We start from the raw sequence: 23,017 nt of genomic DNA on the forward strand, positions 1-23,017 counted from the left end.
CATTTCCACAGGCCTGCTCATTAATAACTCGGCCGTCTACAATGGTAACTCGTTACTCACAGTCACTGAGAATTTTTTTTTTTTTTTTGAAGTGTGTGCTCAGTCCTAAGGGTTTTTCTGAATTATTTGCTGCCGTGTTTTGTTTAAAATATAAAAATAATGTTTTTAAGGAAAGAGAAGATACTGTTATAGTTTATAGAAATTTAGCAAAAGCCACTTTGTTGTAAATCTACATGTATTTTATCGTGTTTCTTCTGAAAGTTTATGCTGTTCATGATCAAATTTTTTAAACTTTTTCTTGAAACAGACTAAGATTTTCCTACTTTTTCCCCCCACAATTTCAAGAAAGATCCTTTTTGTTATGTTACGTAGAACATAATCTCCTTTGGAAATTTTTACACTTGAATTTCAGTATAAAATGTTGACATATTTAGCCATTATATGAAATCATTGAGGTCTTACAATACAAGAAAGATAATACACAGAAGATTTTTTTAGGCAGCAATATTTATCTCTAAGTTTTACAGTATCACTGGAAGAAGAATACTATTTTAGACAAAATACATAAATTTCTTGGTTTCTTTTTTAAACTTTGAACAAATATTTCAAAAGTAGATAAAAATTCTGTGTCATTTGGACACCTTATAGTATCATATAACCTTTTTTTTTTAATTTCACAGGAGTGGTTAGAAAAGAAAAATGTGTATTTACATGAAATGCACAGAATAAAAAGAATTGAAAGTGAAAACTTAAGGATCCAAAATGAACAGGTATCATAAAAGAAAGAATTCTATGTCAGTAAAAGATCTCTGGATATTTGATGTTACCAAATGAACTGCTTTGAAGTGGTAAAAGTGTACATAAAAGAACTGATTTCTGATTTCATTTTTGGGTTCAATTTAACTTTTACATAAAAACACATACACTTTAAGTTTCATATGAAGGGATGAGGCACAGCAGGGCTGACTATTATTAACTTAGTGTTTGTGTGACCCCCAAATTCAGTCTCAGAAATTGATTAGAATTAATCTTGACATTGATTAGAGTCCGGCAGGGACTTAGTCAGTCTACACCAGCTTCCGTTTTCCTCCTGTTTTTCTTGCCAACCGCTGCTATGGCTCTTGACCCACATTCCCCTTCGCCGCATGAGACTTGTCCAGCCCTTCCTGTGATTTCACTCTGCCCCTCTCACCTGCCTGAGAGCCCACAGTGCGCTCAGATCTTTCTTTTCTTCCCACTTCATTGGATCGATCCACACTAAAGTAGGTCGACAGGGAAATAGTCTGGAAAAGAGCAGCCCAGGGCCAGTCAGTTTTTGGGTGGCTCCAAGAGCTGTGCCTCTGAGCTCCTTTGTGCCCTTGTACTGCTGTGTGGGACCTGGGGTACTTTGGCTTCTGAATTATGTCACCTCCATGGTGCAATCTATGTCTTCTAAATATTGGCCTTAACGGGCTTAGAGGATAAGTTTGTAACATAGCTGTAGTTAGTACTGCCCCTACACGTTTTACAGTGTGGTTCCTTTATTTGACATTTGGTATATGATCATGTCATAGGAATGTCATGCTTTCCTATCAAAATGGGGTTCAATCCAGACACCTCTACCTACTGTGTGCCTTAGGAAATTTACCTTGCTTTAAAATCTTTTAACTTTCATCATTTTTTTACTAAACATTTTACAGTACCAGTTCGCCTGTTGTCGTTCATTTTGAAAACATTTATTTAGCATACTTCCAAAGTCAATAGATGCTTCTTTCTCATGAATACAAAATAGGTCAACACCTGATAAGTGCTTTGACATTCTAAAAGGCAGTCAATTTTTGTGCATCAACTTGTCCAAGTAATTCTTAAATAAATTACCTGCTTTGTAACTTCTTTGTATGGCAACTGTTGAAAGATTAAAGACAAATACATATTTATCTATCTGTGTCTAGGCCGGGACTCGGGTCTAGACATATTTACGTATGCCATTTTTTTTAATCAAAATAGAAAAGAGCTGCTAAGAGAGAGGAAGCATTAGCATCATTTGAGGCCTGGAAGGCTATGAAAGAAAAGGAAGCAAAGAAAATAGCTGCAAAAAAGAGGTTGGAGGAAAAGAACAAGAAGAAAACGGAAGAAGAGAATGCCGTGAGGAAAGGCGAGGCCCTGCAGGTGAGTACCCCCGGCGCTGACTCTGACTGGAGTTGTGCGCCACACTTGTGCTTGAGTGAAGCATCCATTGTACTTTTACTAACCCCAGAAAAGTCGTGGCAAGTAAGAAAACCACTCTGAACTCTTTTAGGCATTTGAAAAATGGAAAGAGAAGAAGCTGGAATACCTGAAAGAGAAGACCAGGAAGGAGAAAGAATATGAGAGAGCAAAGAAACAGAAAGAAGAAGAAACAGTTGCTGAGAAAAAGAAAGACAGTTTAACTGCTTTTGAGAAATGGTAATCCTGCATGATGCGCAGTCGGGTGGTTTCAAGCTAATACTTGAGGCTTTCCTAGGACCTCCTGCTTACAGGTCTACTCAAACTCACCGCTTCCAAAGCTACATTAGGACATCTCTAGTGTATAGTCTCCTTTAACTTCCAGTGTTTCATTTCTCCTACACAGGAGTGAAAAAAAGGAAGCCCTTCTCAAGCAAAAGGAAAAGGAGAAAATAAACGAGAGAAGAAAGGAAGAGCTGAAGAGAGCAGAGAAGAAAGACAAAGACAAGCAAGCCATCAGTGAATACGAAAAGTGGCTGGTAGGTGTTGCGTGTGATGAACTTCCTTTTTAACTGGCTCTTTATTCCTCTTCTGCCTCTCATTCCCACTCTGTTCTGCCTGGAGACTGCCTTGCTGAGCTCAGCCTTCTGCAGATCAGATGCCCCCGGGCCTCTCTTCTGTCCATGCTTCTGAGGTTGACACAAGCATCTGAGCTTACACCAGTTGTCATGTTCTAGGCCTGCATCCCCACCTCAGTCCCTCCCCGTCGTCATGCCCATTCTTCCTTCTGTGCTTCTTGCCTCTGACGTCCTAGAAGGCAGACAGGTGCACTGAGGGTGCCGAGGTTTCTAGGCGGAATCAGTCATTGCGTGCTGTAGCACTGACACTGAAGGTGAGGAACTTACTCCATTTCTTAGACTCTTTTGCTGTTGCTCATGATCCGGGGAAAAGGGTCTTATTTAGATATTGTCCAATGAAAGGATCAACACTGAAGTTGGAAGGTACAATATCTAGCTGCCCTTTACTAGATGGTTGAGTAATAAATATTTGGTTTTAATTTACATATGTTGACAGGTTACTTCTGGTACTGTCAAGCAAAATACAATCTTCCATTTTAAAACAAATACTCATTTTGTTAATTTTGAATAAATAACACCCATAAATATTGTACTTCGTGCAAGAAGACGACATCTTATGAATAGTTCATATAAAATTTCTCCACAATCCCTTTAGTAGTTTTTTTTTTTTTTAATCTGACTTAACTGGATTCATCTCAATCTGCTAAAAACATCATTGTGAGTATTTTTTGACTTGCATACCTCAGCCTGAACTTGGGCATGTTTTCATTTATAAATATGTGTTAATAGTGGATATTCTGTAAATTCTCCCTTCATCGATGCACACATTTTTCTGTTGGATTGTCTCTGTCCTACTGATTTCTAAAAGCCTCTTCAGTAGGGAATTCCTCTATAATTTCTAATGAAGATGCAATGTTTGCACCCGCTCTGTTCTTGCTTTCCCAACTTGGTTACTAGTGTCTCAGGCCGTGCCAATTCCACTTCATTTTGGATTTCTGTCTTTTCTCTTGGTCTCTGAGTCTCAACCCTAGGTGAAAAGCCCTTCCCCATATTTGGAGCTACTGGGTCTCCTTCATTCATTTACGACTCCAATATCTCACTATCTTAGCATTTTCTCTGCCTTCAAGTTATTTTCTTACATAATGTGAAATTTGATTCAACTTCACTTTCCCAGGATGTATGTTTTACAAACCAGCACATCTTTTCCTGGTGGTTTAGAGCTCATCTTCATGATAGATCCCTGCATTTGAGGTTCCGTTTCTTGACCTTGTGCCCCATTGCTCAGTCTCATTATACATGTAATTTCTCTAGTACCGGTCAGTTTCCTTACGAGGCCTCACGTGTCATGTGTGGATCTGCATGCTTCCCCGTCACAGTTCCTCTTTCACAGTGCTTCTCGTTGTGCTTCCCTGTTTTTCATATACATTTTAGAATTAGCACTTCCTAGAGCACAAAAGACCACGTTAAACTCCTTAAAAGTGGTCCGTTATACAACATTGAAGTGTAAAGTAAATAATCATGTAGGACCAACCTAAGGGACTCGGTAGAACTCTCCTGCAGGCCAAGACTTGAGGAAATGCAGCACAAAGCTCTTGGGTAGGAATGACCTTAAAATGGTGATATAAAGACGTCCATTCTGTCTGAGTCAGCAGAGTCCTGATTGTGAAAAACCAGTACCGTTGTCGTTCTGTGTGGAACAGTGTGTTGGCGTGATCCCGTTCTCATCAGTCTATTCCTCAAAGTCTTCATAGCTAGCGCTGTCTCGTGCAGTAGGACTTCACTCTGGAGGGCTTCCCAGAGCAGGATCAGATCCCACACTGCTGACCCACTCTCCATCTTCCCCATTTGTTACTTTACACTCGCTGCTGGCGGAACAAAGTGTGGTGAAGGGGGGAGAGTGGGGAGGAAGGAGCTCGGCTGCCCACGACTGACAGAATACCTCTCTAAATTCTTGTAGTTGTTTTAACGGTGACATTGTTGATTCCTCGTGAGGGTGATGGCTGTCTACTTCCTGGCTTTTCAGCATCCTCCTAGTAAGGTCACACTTGTCTCAGGTTTTCTCTTAGAAAGTAGGTTGGAGAAAAAGAAGCATGGCTGGATCAAGTGAACTAAAGACAGCTTTTCCTTTGGAAGGTTCTAAATTGTTCCCCTTTGCTTCAGTAGGAGCGTCAAGCATTCAGACCCTCTCATGGAACAAGGCTTTGAACGTTAAGACCTCTCCTCACTTCTCTTGCCTTATGAATATTGTTTGCGAATGGAAATCTTACATTGTCATACTGTTTGCATGACACTTCTCAATCTTCATATATACTGTTGAATGATGCCCACTCTGGCGTCTTCCCCAAGCCATCAGCCTACAGCGACAGGCTTGTCTAAGGGTCTCATGGAAACTGCTGCTTTTCTGAACAATGTGAGGAAACCACATACAGGAGAAACTTCAAAACTTTTGTTCTTAGCAGAGAAACAGAAACAGAGAGACAATCCAAGTTTCAGGATGGAAAAGCAAGTGCTGTTCAGACACTAAGTAAAATGTGTCTAGATGAGTGTGTAGACTTTGTATTAACCCCTAAGTGGACATTAACTCAAAAGAAGTGTAAATGAGAAGAGGCTCAAATTCACCTGCTGTAATAATGTAGAAACATGAAAGATACCACTTCAACAGTAATAGGAAATGCCACTAATCCTCTATCCGAGCAATAAAATAGAAATATATCATGCCTCCCCTCTGTGAAGCTGCGTTCTTTCTATCTCCTTGAATTATCTGCCTCATGTGTCATAGAAATTAATCAGAAATAAAAATGAAGTAATGAAATCTACTCAGCATCCCCTTCCAGCCCTGGTCCCTCATATTCTGCTTTTCTTAATTTCAGGGATTCTTCACTTTTTCCAGTGCTCTCCACCCTTACCCTGTCCCTGTCTCCAGCACAACCAAAGCCAAGCTAGAAAAGTTCTGGCTTTTACCAAGCCACCTGATACCACAACGCTTAGTTCACTGTCCCTGTATGATGATAGAGCATACACACACACACACACACACACACACACACACACACACACACACACACACACGTCCTTTGCTAATTATGTCCCTAGTTGCAGTGTTCTGAATTCTGGATGTTACCATGGCCTACTGTTATTGGTGTCCTTTTCTCATCTGGGGCCACTGTTCCTTCCCCCAAACTTTGGTCACAGTGGCATCACCAGCTCCCAGCTCCTTCTGAGCTGTGACACTTCAAACCTCTCTGCTTGAAACCTCTTTTCCCACAGAATCTGCAAATGTGTTCTCTTTCCACTGTGTGTCCCTTTCGATTGATGTTCCTTTAATCCAGTCTTCAGTGGGAGCACGTGACCCTTTGATTCTTTGTTTCAGAGAAACTCACCCAATTTTGAATCTTATGCTATTAATTTACTTGTTTCTCACCTGTCCATTTTGAAAGTTTTCTGGGCAACAGAAGCCATGTGTATGTGAGTGTGAGTGTGTGTGTTTGGATTTGATAAGCACTTTGTGTTTGACCCCAAGTAGAAGCTGCGTGCTTGACATTTGAATGAAGAAACAAAAATCAAGGCTGCCTGGTGCCAGAAGAATGCAAGCTCCATCCACACCTCAGAACCTTTTTATGTAGGATCGTGGTGTGTGAGGAGCGGCACGAATTAGGGGTGGCAGCAGAGTGGCTATGGGGTAATTCCTTTGATATTTAGACTCCAAAGCTTAGCTTCGAAGCAGGAAAAAAAATGCCAAAGGGATTAATGTAATAAATAGGAAGTTCCAAGCAATTGGACAAACCAAAAGAGAACGTAACACTGTGTTCTTCCAGTCTCCCGGATCTGACGCGCTTTCTAAACCATTAAATGCTCAGTCACCAGGGAATACAGTGGTGCTATCAAACTGAAAAGCGTTAACATAGTAATCTAAAGCTCAGTGTAGGTGCTGGTGGGCAAGTCAGTTCCTCCAGCTGCTATGGGAATAAATGATTGTTTGGTGAAACTGAACGTATGTAAACACTGCCAAAAAGGTTGGGAGAGGGGAGCTATGATGAGGGGGCTAACACAGAGCCTGAGAGTTGGGGTTGTGCTCACTGGGTCATCACCTATTGTTAATATTACAGTTTTCTGTAGTTGAATTATTTCTTAATACATTGTGAAAAAGTTAACACTAAGAAGAGCGTAAACAAAATCACACAAAACAATATTTATATTTGAAAATACTCAAACTAATAAAAATTAAAAGTACTGTTATCCATTCAGTTAGATAAATCAAATAATTAAACAAAAAAAATCACAGAAAGGGCAACATATTGTTTTAAAATGTGCTCAAGCACAATAAAAAATAAAAGGTGAGACTAGATTTTCAAGAATCTGGATATCCTGTGTTGCCAGTCAGACGTCACTCTTGCAGGTCTCCTGGAAATTCGTCCTCTGAAGGTTATCACTATCTTTTTATAATCATGATGTTTGTTATAAAACTGCACACTCAACGATTTTTGGGTTTAGTTTTTGAAGCAGAGTCTTGCTGTGTGGACAAAGCCGCCTCCAGCTTATGATCCTCCTCTGTCTTAGCTCCCAAGTGCTGGCTTATGCATGCATCACCGTGCCTCCAATTCACCGCGCCTCCGACTTCACCTCCTGTCACGTTGGGCAGCCTCCCCTCTTCTCCTATTCTTCCTCTTCTCCATTTCCTATCATCGTCCTCAATGTCTACTCCAGACAAGGTCTCACTCTATAGCCCAGGCTGTCTGGAATTCACTCTGTAGCCCAGGCTGGCCTCTGGTTCATGGCAATCCTCCTGCCTGAGCCTCCTGAGTATTGTAAGCTTCCATAGCTATTGGACATTTTTACTGTAACTTTCAACCTTTAAAAAAGTGAAGTCAGCTAAGGCGGTTCACGCCTTTAATCCCATCAGTCGGGAGGAGGAGGCTAGAGGATTAGAGTTCAAGGTCCTCGTTGATGAGGCTTTTGAGTGTCTATCTCAAAAACCAAGGAAACAAACAAAATGTGACATTAATACCTATTAATAGTAAATTTGTGTATGCTCAAACAAATCAGCAATATTCCCTAGCTACTTTTTCTTCATAACTAATCAAGAAATTGTATACAAAGATGTTATAATGAATTATTTTCTTCCAGCAATCCAATTCAATAACAAGTTTGCATAGTGTATATAAACTTAGAGCTTTCTGTTTTGTTTTTTTGTTTTTTCTTTTATTTTTTTTTCCTTTAGGAAAAGAAAGAAAGGCAGGAAAGAATTGAACGTAAACAAAAGAAGCGCCATTCCTTCCTTGAAAGCGAGACACACCCTCCATGGAGCCCTCCAAGCAGAACTCTGCCCTCGAAAGTATTTTGACAGTTCTGGTTCTTGATTTATCAGTTCACCAACTTTATCCATGGATTTAAAACCATTCATCTTATTATTTCTGGTTAGAAGAATCTATTTTAATTACCTGCAGGAACTTCTGTGGAGCATGAAAGAGATACTTCACAGTTTAATCAGTGGAAGCAATTATCTGAAGTGTAGATCAACTGCCTCAGACAAGAAGCCAGTCAGATTGCTGGGACAATCCAGATGCATGAAGCTTTATCATGTCCTAATCATTCCTGAAGTGGGGTGGTCTGTGGTCACTGTCACTGAGTTCTGTGTCCTTTTATAGCGTGTTTAATCCCACTGATGGAAGGATGCCATCTAGGTACCACAGTCATAGGAATGATTCAGTCCCTGGAAGCTTGTGCTTCTCCATTGGAGTTTGGGAATTAAGGGTCCCTGGGGAGTATGGACATATTATGTCGTCTAATGTGAGTTTTCAGCTCAGAACAGCCTCTTCGCTATGCAAGTTAGAATTGCGATCAGTTGAGGCCTCAGAGTTTTAGTCAGTAAAGTCACTTTAGTTAAGAACTTGCCCTTATGGGTTAGTCTCAGTGTGTGTTGCCTGTGTGGGGCTTACCTGACAATCGCAGCCACTTCGATAATGGACTCACTTCTGAATTTTTTCTTTCTAAATTCTATTTCAATTTGCTTATTATTTGCTTAACACCAAAAGCCATCAATTTGATGGTAGTGTTGTCTTATGTAGTAGTTGTGAAAATTTCATAGGGGTTCAGGGTCACTATCAAAATTCTTTCTAGACTAAAGGTATAAAGATAAATGAAGGCAACTCCCACCTTCTAGAGTGTTTCAACTTGCATTTAGAAGCAGCTGAATAAGAAAGTAAATTTGGAAAAATATTCAAGAACTTGTATTTCTTGATTTATTTGACTTCTTTTTCTCCCAGTATCAACTAGTCTCATACTGGCCTGGTCATTTCTTAAAACAGACCAGTTGTTGGAATGCTGCTGTAGGCAATAATGCAATGCAGAGACAATCGATGGGAAATGTAGTTGTTACTGTTCACTAAGCTCTTACGTCATCTCTGCTGTTACAAGTGGAATTTGTCAACTTTGTCACAACGATTCAGGCTAGGTGTTATTAGCTTTATTGTGCAGATAAAAATACTGAGGCTTAGAAAGTCCAAAGTAACTTGCCATACAGCTAACATATGAGTCATGGGACCAAAACTCATTGTCTCCCTTGAGACCTTAGTGACCTCAGAGACTGTGGCTGACTTCTGACTTTAACCTTGCAAATGCTTGAGACTCCAAGGGTATAAATCATGCACTGTTGGTGAGACATGCTCCTTTCTTAGTGCCTCTAGATGCTGGACCTCCTTACTTATTTAAAATGAGGTGAGGATTCATGGGATTTTGGATGTTCATCTTAGTGTCAACAAAGCCAGCAAATTGTGTAAAACCAAACTATAGGATGTGCACAAAACAGAAGTCATGCACTGCTTTGTAGCATTACAGAGCAGATAAGATCACATGACAGACATCCATAGATGAAGCTAGAAGCCTCTGATACTGCCAGAAGTCATCACTGAAAGGTTATCAGCAGTGTCGGGTATGGGATTTAGGACTGGAATTTGTGTGTTTTCCCGTGAACAACCAAGCCTGCCAGAATAGATTCATATAGGCTTCTTGTATTGAAATAAATAGGTAGAGATAAAAAGGGGTTTGTACATTGTAAGGAATGAAAAGGAAGATCAGACAATGGTGTGGCTCTCCCATGGCCACTTTCTACAGTGTTGTATTTGTTATTGCTGTTAGCGCCTAAATCATGTGAAATGGATGATATAAGTTAACTCATGTGAAGTATTTGGAACATAAGGACTCAGCGAATATTCATTATCATATTTATTTACCACAGTCCCCACTTCATGGACTTGAGATCAGTGTGGGATGAGCAGGACAGTAGTTATTTGGCATACATTTTTAGCATACAGAAGAACTCAGTCTTCTGGTCCTTCTTTGATGTACCAATCACAGTCAAGTGCAGCCAGGGAATGAACCCTCTGAGAAGACACCTGAATACTGTTTTTTTGTTTGTTTGTTTGTTTGTTTTTAAGATTGTTTCTGAAGAGAATTAAGTGATAAGTGAAGATGTACCCAATGGCCCAAGATGTCATTCCCTCAAATATGATTAAGGATGAGTATGTTTATAGAGTAAATAAAAAGTTTTTTACCAACTTAGAACAACCTATATTCAGTCTGTACAGAATTTATCTAGTTCAATAAAATTACCCCTTCTGTATCAAAAATACAACAGAGCATTGGACAGTGAGTGAACATCCAGTTCTGTAATGTAGCAGTCTGAGTTCCAGAGGGAAGAATCGAACCTGGTAAGATTATCTTAATGTATTTGCCTGTTTAATAAATAAGACTTTCTCATATTTCCTTAAAAAGTACCAAATATTGATATAGATTCACTTATAATAATGAAAAATAAAACTCTTACATGAAAGTAAGTTTCATAATAACAGCACAATATATCACGCATATCAAAAGGAATGAAACGGCACTTTAGGTGTGGAAGAGTTAATGTTTTCTTAAGGAAATAAGCTAAGAACAACTCAGAGTAATAGTATTGCAGTAGCCTGTGTGTGTGTTACTCTAGAAGGTTCACTGGTTTAGACTGTAAAGATAGCTGATGTTTTTACTGTTGCCAAAGTGGTACCTCGTAGGAGCGTGGTAGCCACAGTTGGATGCTCCTCGGAGTGATGTAGCTGTTAATCAACCCGGACCAGACTGTTTCTATGCTGAATAATGTGATGTCCAACACTTTTGCCAACCTCAGATACCTGGTGTTATCTTATCATTCAGGTCGACAGCAGGCCCTTTGCCTATCATTCCACAGCTGTGGTAGTCTGCTAAAATGCTCACACAAAGTTTAGTTAGTGATAGCTGGCTGTGGCTCTCTCCTGTTTCCCTTTTCTCCCCAGCCTTCCAGGAGAACAGCTGTCTGGGTGTTCACACTGCTATTTAAAGTATAAGGAAATAGTGGCACTTCTTAAATCCTAAGTCATAGCCTAAGATACAATAGAGACAGGAGGTTCCAAAAAATAGGGAAAAGTGCATGCTAGTCAAAATCATTCTCAAAAATAAGATAGTACAGGAAACAAATTTGCCTAATTTAATCCTGATTCTTAGTTCAATTGTACTGTTCTAAAAGGCATTTGAAAACCCGTATGTGTCCATTCTACACAAAGCAAATATGTTATTGATTTTCCTCATTCTTAATTACACTGACTGATAGAATAACGGAATGCTATGTAGGTGATGAACTGGAGACACAAGCCCTTTTATTTTAAAATGTTATGTGATACTGGTAGTTTGAAATGTTGTGCTACATAGAGTGGTAACTGTATAAGAGTAACCAGAGTATGTGAAATTCTTGGTGCTGAACTTAGGGTGTCTTGGGGGTTATTGGGGGAGATATAGTTAATGCCTGCTCCATAGTAATACATTTTTGTTTCATACTTAATTTATTAAAGCTAGCCATTCGTGGTTTATTTTATTGAGTGTTATAATTTATTGGCTATATGCCAAGTGTTAATAAATGTGATGTTTATTTCTGAGCTAAAGATAAAATATGTCATGTTGATACATCTTTTATTGGAAATGAATAGTGGACAGGAAGTGATTTTCAATGTAAGATTTGGATATGAAACTGATTTTACTGTACAGATTGCAAATGTGACAGAGTTATTACGTGATTAGAAAATGCAGATTAGTGAAGTCAACGTATTTCCATTCCTCCATGATAACTGCAGTTAACCCGGTATTTCCACTCACCTATCTTTATTTTCTAGTGAGTACACTACTGTTGCTGAATGTAAGGGATGAGGAGGGAGCGCCTGCTCTGCTCCTGGGTCTCTGTCTCTCTCCTCTCTCTGTATTATCTAAGTGTATATACATATATGTATGTGTTTATAATCTGTATTTGATCATTGGAATAAAAATGAGATCAAGCCACCATTTGTTAACTGGAATCTTTATTAAACAATTCCTCAAGAAAGTATTTCCACAGGAACATACCTCTAATGATTTTTATTCTGTACCTACAATTTATTTCTAGGTAATTTGTCCTTAAAGTGTCATAGTGTGTAGCCAGTATCATTGTAGTAAATATCTATAATAATGATGGTGAACTTCACTGAATCCATATAGTTAAGTGAAAGGTGACAATACTTATGTATTAGAATGTCAGAAAGCCCCTTGGGCTGTGAAATAGAGGTGTTATACAAAGGCCTTCTCTGGCTGCAGTCCTCATGTGAGGCCCAAGTCATCACAGATCATCTAGGTCATTTGAAACAAGGTCATCAGTACTGCAGATTTAGCATGTCACCTCTCCCTGTATATTATGTCACCAAGGTTTTTCCTCATCAAGTCACGTGTGTCATACCTTCAATACACACACACACACACACACACACACACACACACACACACACACACACACGGCCTCATTAAAGTTGGCAAATGTTCTACAATTGAGTCACAGTTCCAGTCCTCTATACTTCACTGGTAACCCACCTAAGTGTTTTCACTCCCATTATCTAGTTTTCTGAAAATGCAACTTTATTTTAGTTTTGACTTTCTTTCCTCCTCTACATGCCAAATGACTACAGTGTAGAGAGCTTCGCCAGTAAAGACCACAGGCCCGAGGAGGCAGTCAGGGGCACTGGAAGGATGGACGGGAAGGGAGCTTGGCAACAGCCAGTAGTAGCCTAGGTGAATTTTCTATTTTTAAACATCTCTGTCCACATCTACTAAACAAACAGCTCATAGCACTGACCCTGGAAGTTCCAAATGAAACAGATCTACAAAGCTTCCTGGTCCAATTTTCTTTCTCAGAAATCCCCAATTGCTGTGCCAAAGGTGCACACGTGAACGAGAGCTCTCTGACAGACACAGATTCTACAGGCTTGATTCTGTCAGGGCAGCCAGGGGAACATGATCAGAGTTCCTGTGGAGTCAGTCACCTCTGGCCATGAACTGCCTCATATGAGCTTCTGGGAGAATGTCACGTTGGGGACTTGGGCTTGTTGGTATGTCTCTCTATGCCTACTAATTGCTACAAAATGAGGAACACACAACAGTCATCTTAGAGTCATTTGTGACATGGAGACCACTTTGCATGCCTGTGAACTCTAGGAGAGCTGAATTCTACAACACCCAAGAATTACAGCTATAGGGCATTGTCCAGTTAGAAACAATGGAGGTAGGTGTTACCTGAAGACTAAAAGGAATCTCCCAACAGGTGCAACTCTCTGCCTTAAGGCATATCTAGCTGCCAAAACTATGTGATTTTTTTTTTTTTTGAGGAATATACACCAGCTTCTGGAAGAGTGAAGGGGTCCCTTCATACTGCAAAGGTAACAGGCTGCAAACAGCATCCTGATTATTTTGGCAAACTGAGAAAATATTCAAAGTAACATCCATTTACTTTGTCAGAAGAAATTTTAGCATTTCAATTGCTAATAAAATGTAATTCCAACAGTAAGGATTTGATGATGCAAAATATGTTTTCAAAAATCTCCTTGGACTACATCAAAATAAAATACTGCCGTTCAGCAAAGGAGACAGTCACCAGAAGATCCCACCTACACAGTGCCAAGAATTACTCAAACTACAATCAGGTTCAGAAGCAAGGATCAATGGGCTCTTTCATTTCCTATCATTTCATTTTACATATTTGAGTGTTTTGCCTGTATGTGTGTCTGCACACTATGTATATGTCTGGTGTCCGTGAAGGTCAGAAGAGGACACCAACCATAACTGGAGTTGGAGATGGTGGTGAGCTTCTATGTGGATTCTGAGAATGAAACCCAGGACTTCTAGAAGAGCAGTCACTATTCTTAACTTCTAAGCCATCTCTCCAGGCCCCATGAACAGCCTTACTTAAAGTGAGCAATAGAACTAAGTCGACTTTTCTAAAAGTCAAATGGCCAACAGGGGCAAGAAAATGGGCAGTTTCACCAATCATCACAGCAAGGCAAACCCAAACCCCAACTAGTCCTCGCCTGTGCCAGGAAGAAGGACTGCTGTGTAAAGACTAGAGACAGAAAGTAATGACAAGGATGTGGCTAAAACAATTCTCTCCCACTGCTAATGTGTAAGCAAATTAGCATGGACATAGTACAGAGAGTCCTCAAAACATTCAGAAGTCCTACTCCCGACACGTCACCTTACATAGGAGACACCTGTCTTCACAGCAGCACAATAAACGTTGGCCTAGATGAAAATCAAGTACCACATGGGTCATGTAGTCTCAGTCAATGTGGCATCTACAAGAAAGTTGATCTCATTAAATTGTCAGTAAAATGAGGGTTGTGAGAAAATGAGAAGAGGTGGGAACTGAGTTACAGCTAGACCATAGTAAGGAGTCCTGGCCCTCCAATGGACAGTAAGGCCACCAATGCTATGATGTTCTGTGCCTTTCAGGACCTGGTAGAGAGGATTTTGAATGTTTTACCATAAAGGAATTATAAGCGCTTGAGGAGGTATATGCCACTACCCTAATTCAAGCGTACAGTGTACAACATGTGGTAGTCCATTAATGTATAGAGGTTTTATGATTTTACAAGTTTAAATTAAAAAATATCTTAGCATGTGAAACATACATGACTATGCTGTGGGTTGTTTTTCTGTACTCTGCATATGTGTTGTTCCCATTGGTTAATAAATAAAGCTGCATTGGCCTATGGCAAGGCAGAATAGATCCAGGTGGGAGATCCAAGAGCAGGGAGAAGAAGAGCCAAGTCGAGGAGATGCCATCAAGCTGCCCAAGAAGCAAGATGTGAAAGTACTGGTAAGCCACTGGCCATGTGGCAATACATAAATAAATAGAAATAGGTTAATTTAAGATGTAAGAACTCGGTAGTAATAAGCCTGAGCAATAGGCCAAATAGTTTGTAATTAATATTAAGCCTCTGACTGATTATTCAGGAATAGGCCTCTGACTGATTATTCAGGAATAGGTGGGAGAGATTCGTCCATCTATAAGACTATAATGAGTATAGCTTAAAACAACATCGTAAACCAGTGAGAAAATAAGATTTTAAGTCTGAGAAAGTAAAATTTATCCTATAAGCTTTTCTATTACTTCCAATATTCATGTTTTTCATCAGAGACATAAAATGGACTACACGATATCAAAACACTTTTATTTCTTATTCAGACATACAAGCTGTCTTGTCTGTGGGGATGAATATTCAAGAGGTTTTATAATATTAAATGTGTTGGTCAGGATTCTATGCAGACACCTCAGGTAATCAAATCACATTGGAAAATGCTAACTCTAAATAGCAGATACAGGACTCCTATTATACATTTTAAATCACTTTTTTTTAAATCTTTTATGTGAGTTTAGTATTCAAGTACTCCATAATAACTGAGTTTTTACTTTTATGCAAGGAAAATGCAATTCTGCTAACCAAGCCTACTACAGAACCTTTTACATAGGTGGGCTCATCGCCAGTGACAGTGATTGCCTGGTGTCACATGACAAACGTTTAATGCACAACCTTACCTTTCCCCTCCAAGATCAGAGCGCTTGTGTCTCAGAACTTCACAAGCAGAGCCACACAGCTCTTTCTGAGCAGATGTTTGTCCAGCTGCATTTCCTTCTTCATACTAATTAGAGAGTTAGATGGCAGCCCAATGGATACTTCCTCTGTTAACACAAGTGAGAACGCTGAATCTCACTTTGTAGTGAAGCAAAAAGGATGAACTTTAAAAGGGAAGATCCGGAGTGGAAAACTGGCCTGGCTGTGCTTTGTAGGAGGGATTCTGGCCTACTCGTGGTTCTGTGTCCTATAGATGCCTAGTGCAAGCCGATGGCTAGCCTCAACACTGAGAATAGCATAGGGATGAAGCCAAGTTCCTGTCCTGATGTAGCTTATACTCCAGGAGCAAAGTGGGGCTCTGAAAGGGAAGCATGGACACATGAAACACATGTGCCAGCAGTTGTGAATCTAATAACCTGCAGGCCGGGTAAGGAGACAGAAGGACAGTCATTGTTGTGAAGGATTAGCACAGGTCTGTAAAGAAATGAATTATGAGCAAAATCCCAAGAGAACTGACTGAGCAAACCATGTGAATTAAGTAAAGAAGCCCTGAACCTTAGGGCTCCTTGGGCAAGACACAGACTTGAACATTACCCTGCATTACTGGTAAACTCAGAGCACTAACAGCAGGGACCTCTCAAGCACTTATACTATAGACAGTGACCTTTGACTATGGAGTATGCAATAGATATCTGAGGGCAAACATGGATGCTCATAGAGCTATAGGGCTATTAGGAAGAAGTAAGATATGGTCCTAGGGGAGCCTGGCCATCAAATTTCATGTCTATACTGAGGAAGAGGCTACAGGATTTACTGATGGATTGGGTAAGATTATGGAGAAAAAAATAGAAAAATCAAGGTTCCACTGACCAACTTGATGAATGGAGAGGCCACTCACGAAAATGGGGAACACTGGGTAAAGTCAAGATTGAAAGAGAAAACAATTTTTTGAAAATGTTAGTTACATATTGGTAACAGGTCACTAGTTAGGGCATTCAAATCACAGGAGAGAAGCTGCACAAATACAGATGTGTTTATGACACCACAGGACTTGCTGGAATTAGCTAGCCAGTAAGTGTATACAAAGAAGAAAGGAGGGTTCTGGAAAAACATTTAGGGAAACTCAACACATATAGGCCAGAAAGAAAAGGGACCCAGCACACAGCATAAAGGAAAGCTGGTGTGATTGGAGGAAGGCCAAGAGCCACGGATGCCCTGAAGTTAATTGCAAAAACGTGTTTGAAGGACAGTGCCAAATATTCATGGTAGATCAGAGACTAGGATACAGAGAGTTTGTGTGTTTGGTAATATGGAAGTCAGTGATGACTTAAGAGAATAAGATTTCAGCAGAGCACAGAGAGGAATGTTTGAGCACATCTTAGAAACGGGGAGGAGAGGAAACAGGATCAGTGGTGCTCGTGAAAGCAGTACAGAGAAAGCAGAGTGGGATCACAGGTGGAGGGAGTCTTGGGCGTCTAGGGTAGGTTTACTTGTTTCTAAGAAGAATTTGTTAACTAATATTTAGCAAAAATAAAACAAGATTGTACCTTTTATACTTTTATAGGAGGTACATATCCTATGATTGAAAAATTTAACTAACTTAGATAAAAATTTCTCTGCTATTTGGGCAATAATAATCATATTCTCTCCTTTTATCAAGTACTACCTAATGAGGAAATTGTCTTAAGGAATAATGTGGAAATGTAATGTTTATCACCTAGATTTGACAACTGTCAAGTTCTTTCTGGTCAGTCTTACTTATTTCTGCCCTGGCTAAAAATTATTTAGAGCAACCATAAAAGTTGGCAGTAATGAAAATATTGGAGAAATAATTACAGATGAAAATAGGCAGGGTTTTGACATGCTTAAATTTCTAGATGTAGAAAATAATTTATTTGGAGATTCATTTAAATAATTCTAAGTATGCACATTAATATATAATAATTAAAATGCATTACATATGTAAGCTTAGACATGATTTTTCTTATGGTGAAATGAAAAAGATAAAGAGAAAATAAACAGAGTGATGCATACTGTGGTTACATATGTAGCTCATCAAAGCTGTTGGCATTTCCGGAGTGTCTCAGCTTAAATGACCCTCACATCAAGAAAAAATAGAGAAATAAAATGTCATCCTTCAAATAAATGATAATTATTATCATCCTTGAGCCATGACAGCAAGTGAAATCTGTCACAAATATCACATATGAAAGCAGTTTCCAGATGTTTTTGACTGGGCCAAAGTATATGTTTTATTTATGAGTCATTCTTCAGACTTGCTTAATTGGGAATTTCCAGCAAAACAAAGCAGAAGAGAGTCAACGGATTGATTTTTCATTTTGATTACACATTCAAACTATATGAGAAGACTACTATTGAATTTATTAAAAGTAAAAGTAAATTAAACTCAAACATGAAAATTGGATTGAGTAAGCTACTAAATGGAAGTCTTTGAGATTTTTGATCTTAGAATTTGACATGTCTCTGCTGTTTTACCCCAGTGTTTGGACAATGTTTATGCAGATATCTCTTTTTCAGGTTCTCATTGCTTAGAATCTGGAGAATAGGAATAGGTTAAATAGAGAGCTGGGGTTTGAAGGATCCTCCTGAATGCAGGCTTCATAACCTTATTATGATACATCCAGTTCAGGCAAATGGTCATTTCTGTTGACTTTCAGAATTGTATGAAATCACCTTTATTGTTTTTCTTGGTCTTTATATCTCCTGCATAGACAAATACTCAGAGCCACAAATTAGAGGTGTAGAGTTGTTTGTTATCATTATAAGTCCCAGACATGGCCAGTTACACAGCCAGTTCCCTGCCTCAATTCTTGCTTGGTAATGGAGCTGTGGGAATGGGTAGGCTGCAAGATTCCCGGTTTAAACACTGACTTTGCATCTTTCCCATGCTAGTTCCCATGGTGACAGATGATATATTTCTATCAATATAAATAACATTATGTGCTCATAAACTTAGATGAGCATTGAAATTCCTGATAAAAAAAAGACAGGCAGAATATACTTTGTTATTTTTTCCTTGAACACAGAATAATGGCTGGAGCTATAGCAATCACAGTACTTGTTACTTCTATGTTCTTATAAAAAAGAAACTAGTTCTTCAGTCTGCTGGCAACAGGTCTTCAATGATTTGTAACCAAACATAATGTTCCATAACACACTCTCATTCTCTTAATGTGCACAACTGTTGTGGAATATTTGTTTAACTAGACAAAAATGTGTTAAATTTGTTTATGCTGAATTTGTTTAACTATGTAAAGATATGCTGCTGTTTTACCTTGTCTGTCTAAAGCACCTGATTGGTCTAATAAAAGCTCAATGGCCAATAGCTAGGCAGAGTAGGGATAGGCAGTGTTGGCAGGCAGAGAGAAAAGGGGAGTCAGCCAGCTGGCCAGGGAGTAAGCAGAGTCCAGCCAGCTAGGCAGGGACCAGACAGCCAGACATGAAGGAAGCAGGATAGTAGGACATACAGAATGAAAGAAAGGTAAAAAGCCCCCAAGGAAAAACATGAAGAGAAACAGGTTAAATTAAGTTATAAGAGCTAGTAGGATGTGGGGGACCAGCCCCCACTTTTATGACCCAGGGTACTCTTGAGTAGGGAGAAGTGAGAAATATTAGATAGAAAAAGATACCTAGTCATGAGAGGAAAGACAAAAACAGGATAGCCTTGGCCCAGGGCCTGGATCTTTATCCATCTGCCCAGAACTTTATTCCAAAGGGCTTTTTATGAGAATGCCAAGGGGAGGAGCACAAAACCTCCCCCTTGCTAGATACAGCCAAGTGTAGACCCTTCCAAGCACTTGGTACTCAGGCCCATACTCCAATCATCTTCCTCATGCAGACCTGCTGGATAAAGCCACTAGGAAACCTACATGGGACAAGCATATGATAAGGCTGAGCACACAACTAAGAAGTCTCCATGGCATGATTTGGGAGCTGGCAGTCTGAGAGTAGAAGACTGAGAGCTACACACAGCAACTGAATGGATCTAATCTTCCATGATACAGACAGGTGCTGTGGATATCACTCTATATAAATAAAACACTGATGGCCAGTGATCAGACAGGAAGTATAGGTGGGACAAGGAGAGAGGAGAATTGGGGAAACAGAAAGAAGGGGGGAGGGGGGACACTGCAGCCACCGCCAGGACAAGCGGCATGTAAAGATGCCGGTAAGCCACCAGCCATGTGGAAAGGTATAGATTTATAGAAATGGGTTAATTTAAGATATAAGAATAGTTAGCAAGAAGCCTGCCATGGCCCTACAGTTTATAAATAATATAAGTGTCTGAGTGATTATTTTATACGTGGATTGTGGGACTGCAGGGCTTGGTGGAACCTGGAGAGAAGCCCTCCAACAACAGACAGGAGTTAGTTGCTGTGGATGCTGGGAACTAAACCCAGATCTTCTAAAAAGAGCAGCAAGTGCTCTTACTTGCTGAGCCATCCCTTCAGCCATTATCCCACTGTTTAAACATGTTTATTGAAGAGTAATTCACAGAAATAGTCACAAGAAGATGTCCAAGGTTTTGATGTCTTTGTATAATATATATATATAATATATATATATATATATATTATACACTTGTATATACACTCTCCTCTTGACATACCAATATAACACCCCACCACCCCAGAGAACTTCATGCCTTTTCCCTGTCTCAGATCACACAAATATATCTTATCTGGCTCTGTGTCACTCATATCAGAGCTATACATAAGCAGAAATTACAGATTTACCATGCCATGTTTTCTTCTTCCATGGAGCATAACATCTCTGAGATTGTTGGGTATTACTGCATGCAATGCCAGTCTGCTGCCTCTGATTCCTAATAGAATACTACTGTGCATTGTACATTATAAATCCCCAACATGTGCCTGGTTTTAGTATTTGAGATTCTGAATGAAGACACTATAAACATCTTCATTCAGGCTTCTGAGGAACACAAGCTTCATTTCTGGTGAGCAAATGCCTTTGAATTGTACTGTTGGGTCATGGGGCAAGTATATGCCTAAGCATTTAAAGAAAGGATTATCAAAATTTCCAAAGAGATTATATCTCCATTACAGCCATTTTTTTTCTGTTATCAGCTTCTAAGTGATGTTATTTAGGAATCTTATTCTGGAAAGGGAGATAATGTTTACAGATTTTAATATATGTGTTCACAATGTTTGCCTCAGAGTAAATATGGATGGGTTTGGATTCTGTCACAAATAATTGTATTTAAACCAATTAGCTAACTCAGTGACTACTAACCTGTTATTTCATGAGTACCATTGCCTGCATCTGTCATGAGTAGAATATGACAAGCCATCAACAGTTTTGTCTACACATTCATGAAGCAATCAAGAATAATATAGACTAGGCAACACCATCATACACTATGGGTTTTGCCTCTTTTCCTAGTGGCAAAAAACTTCAAATTGACTTTAGGGCATGGCTAGAGACAACTGAAATTTCCATGTGTAGGGCCATTTAATGATTAGCCCAATGCCACAATAAATTGTTCAAAAGAATAATACTTGGTTTCACAGCTAGATACAGAGTGTTATGATCAAGAATGCGGCAATTGAGCCGGGCGGTGGTGGCGCACGCCTTTAATCCCAGCACTCGGGAGGCAGAGCCAGGCGGATCTCTGTGAGTTCGAGGCCAGCCTGGGCTACCAAGTGAGCTCCAGGAAAGGCGCAAAGCTACACAGAGAAACCCTGTCTCGAAAAAACCAAAAAAAAAAAAAAAAAAAAAAAAAAAAAAAAAAAAAAAAAAAAAAAGAATGCGGCAATTGTTACATGTGTTCTCTTTAGTAATGCTGTTAAAAAGCAAAAGCAAGGACAGTTAAAGATTTGCTTTATAATCAGAGTTTCCTACTTATCACAGCTTTCTTGTCAATAAATCAGTATAGAATATTAGTAAAGGGAGAATTAGCCGAGGACTTTTTTCACAATTCTTTTCAAAGTGTAACTATATACAGATGAGTGCACTGTCTCAAACTGATGCACATCGATTTATAAATTTTGTTAACCTATGACAGTTAAAATGTGCCACAAGTTACAAAAACTACCAAAATGAGCAGCATATTTTAAATAAAGTCATCTTGGGAATATTCTAAAGATAGACCCATTTTTTTTTTTAAACAGAATCAATGTGAGTGGAGAATATAAATGTTAACAATGTTAAAAATAGAAAACTGTAAGTTGGATATAAATAATGAAATTCAATTTTTATCTTTTTAATCAGTCAGAAAGAGTTTAAGTGAGGTAAGAGCCAAAGATTCAAACAGCCCCCTAAAATAAGAAATTTTTTTTGCATTAGTTTGGAGTGGGATCATCTTTCTGTCAAGAACAAACTTGTTTAAATACTCCCATTGTTTCTTCCTTCACAGGTGAGCTGCTTCTACATGAGTGACCTATATGCTCAGTATTTTAATTATTATTTTTCTAGAATTTTTATCATAAGATGGTGATAGATTTTTGTTAAAGGTTTTCTTTATTGTACATTAATGGAAATTTTCATGTCATTTTTTTTTTTTTTGGTTTTTTTGAGACAGGGTCTCTGTAGCTTTGGAGCCTGTCCTGGAACTCACTCTGTAGCCCAGGATGGCCTCGAACTCACAAAGATCCGCCTGGCTCTGCCTCCCGAGTGCTGGGATTACAGGCGTGTGCCACCACCACCCGGCCTTCATGTCATTTTTTTACCTTGAGTCCATTTATGTGATAAGACATGTTCATTGATGTAGGCATGTTAAACCATCCCTGCACCCCTGTGCTGAAGCTAGCTTGATCACAGGGAGTAATCTTTTGAGTGTTCTTGAATATGGTTTGTAAGCAGTTATTTGTGTCTATATTTATTAGGGAGATTGACTGGCCTGTAGTTCTAATTTTTGTTGAATCTTTATCTGGTTTTAGGTATCATAATCATACTGACTGACTTCATAAAGAGTTTGGAGAGTGCCTTTATTTTATATTTTACAAAATAATTTCAGTGGTATTAGTTTTAGTTCTTCGAAGGTCTGGTAAAGTTCTATGATGAATCCATCTGGCACTAACCTTTTTATGGTTGAGAATTTTTAAATCACTGCTTCTGCCTCAGTGGTTGTTATATGTTTCATGGTAATTTTATCAGTGATGAAAATTTTCATTCATTATTTGAAGACTAAAATTATCATCCCGACCTTGTACACCATCTCTCTTTCCCATGCAGTTCTACTAGACTTACACTACCATTGAAAACATCTTCACACCTATCATACTTAGTTGTAGCCTGTGTCCTATGGTTAAATGAACCCTGGGTGAATGCTGATTCTTT

The 23,017-nt window shown here is 39.2% G+C and overlaps 1 protein-coding gene across 4 annotated transcripts in view; it reads left to right on the plus strand.

Annotated features, from left to right (window-relative positions):
• Window positions 1-12,104, plus strand: part of Map9 (microtubule associated protein 9) — a 30,069-nt gene extending 17,965 nt beyond the window's left edge. For 2 of the 4 annotated variants that reach the window (XM_016003811.3, XM_042279191.2), the window contains exons 10-14: window positions 681-770; window positions 1,987-2,148; window positions 2,279-2,424; window positions 2,591-2,723; window positions 7,981-12,104. In XM_016003811.3, coding sequence (XP_015859297.1) covers window positions 681-770; window positions 1,987-2,148; window positions 2,279-2,424; window positions 2,591-2,723; window positions 7,981-8,103 — 654 coding nt within the window. In that variant the 3' untranslated portion in view covers window positions 8,104-12,104. Of the gene's footprint in view, window positions 1-680; window positions 771-1,986; window positions 2,149-2,278; window positions 2,425-2,590; window positions 2,724-4,922; window positions 5,578-7,980 lie in introns of those variants that run through there. The other 2 variants (XM_076574295.1, XM_076574296.1) reach the window with 2 other exon arrangements.
• The last annotated feature ends 10,913 nt before the right edge of the window (window positions 12,105-23,017 follow it).

This window comes from Peromyscus maniculatus, chromosome 6 (assembly GCF_049852395.1).
Source record: "Peromyscus maniculatus bairdii isolate BWxNUB_F1_BW_parent chromosome 6, HU_Pman_BW_mat_3.1, whole genome shotgun sequence".
Taxonomy (NCBI): domain Eukaryota; kingdom Metazoa; phylum Chordata; class Mammalia; order Rodentia; family Cricetidae; genus Peromyscus; species Peromyscus maniculatus.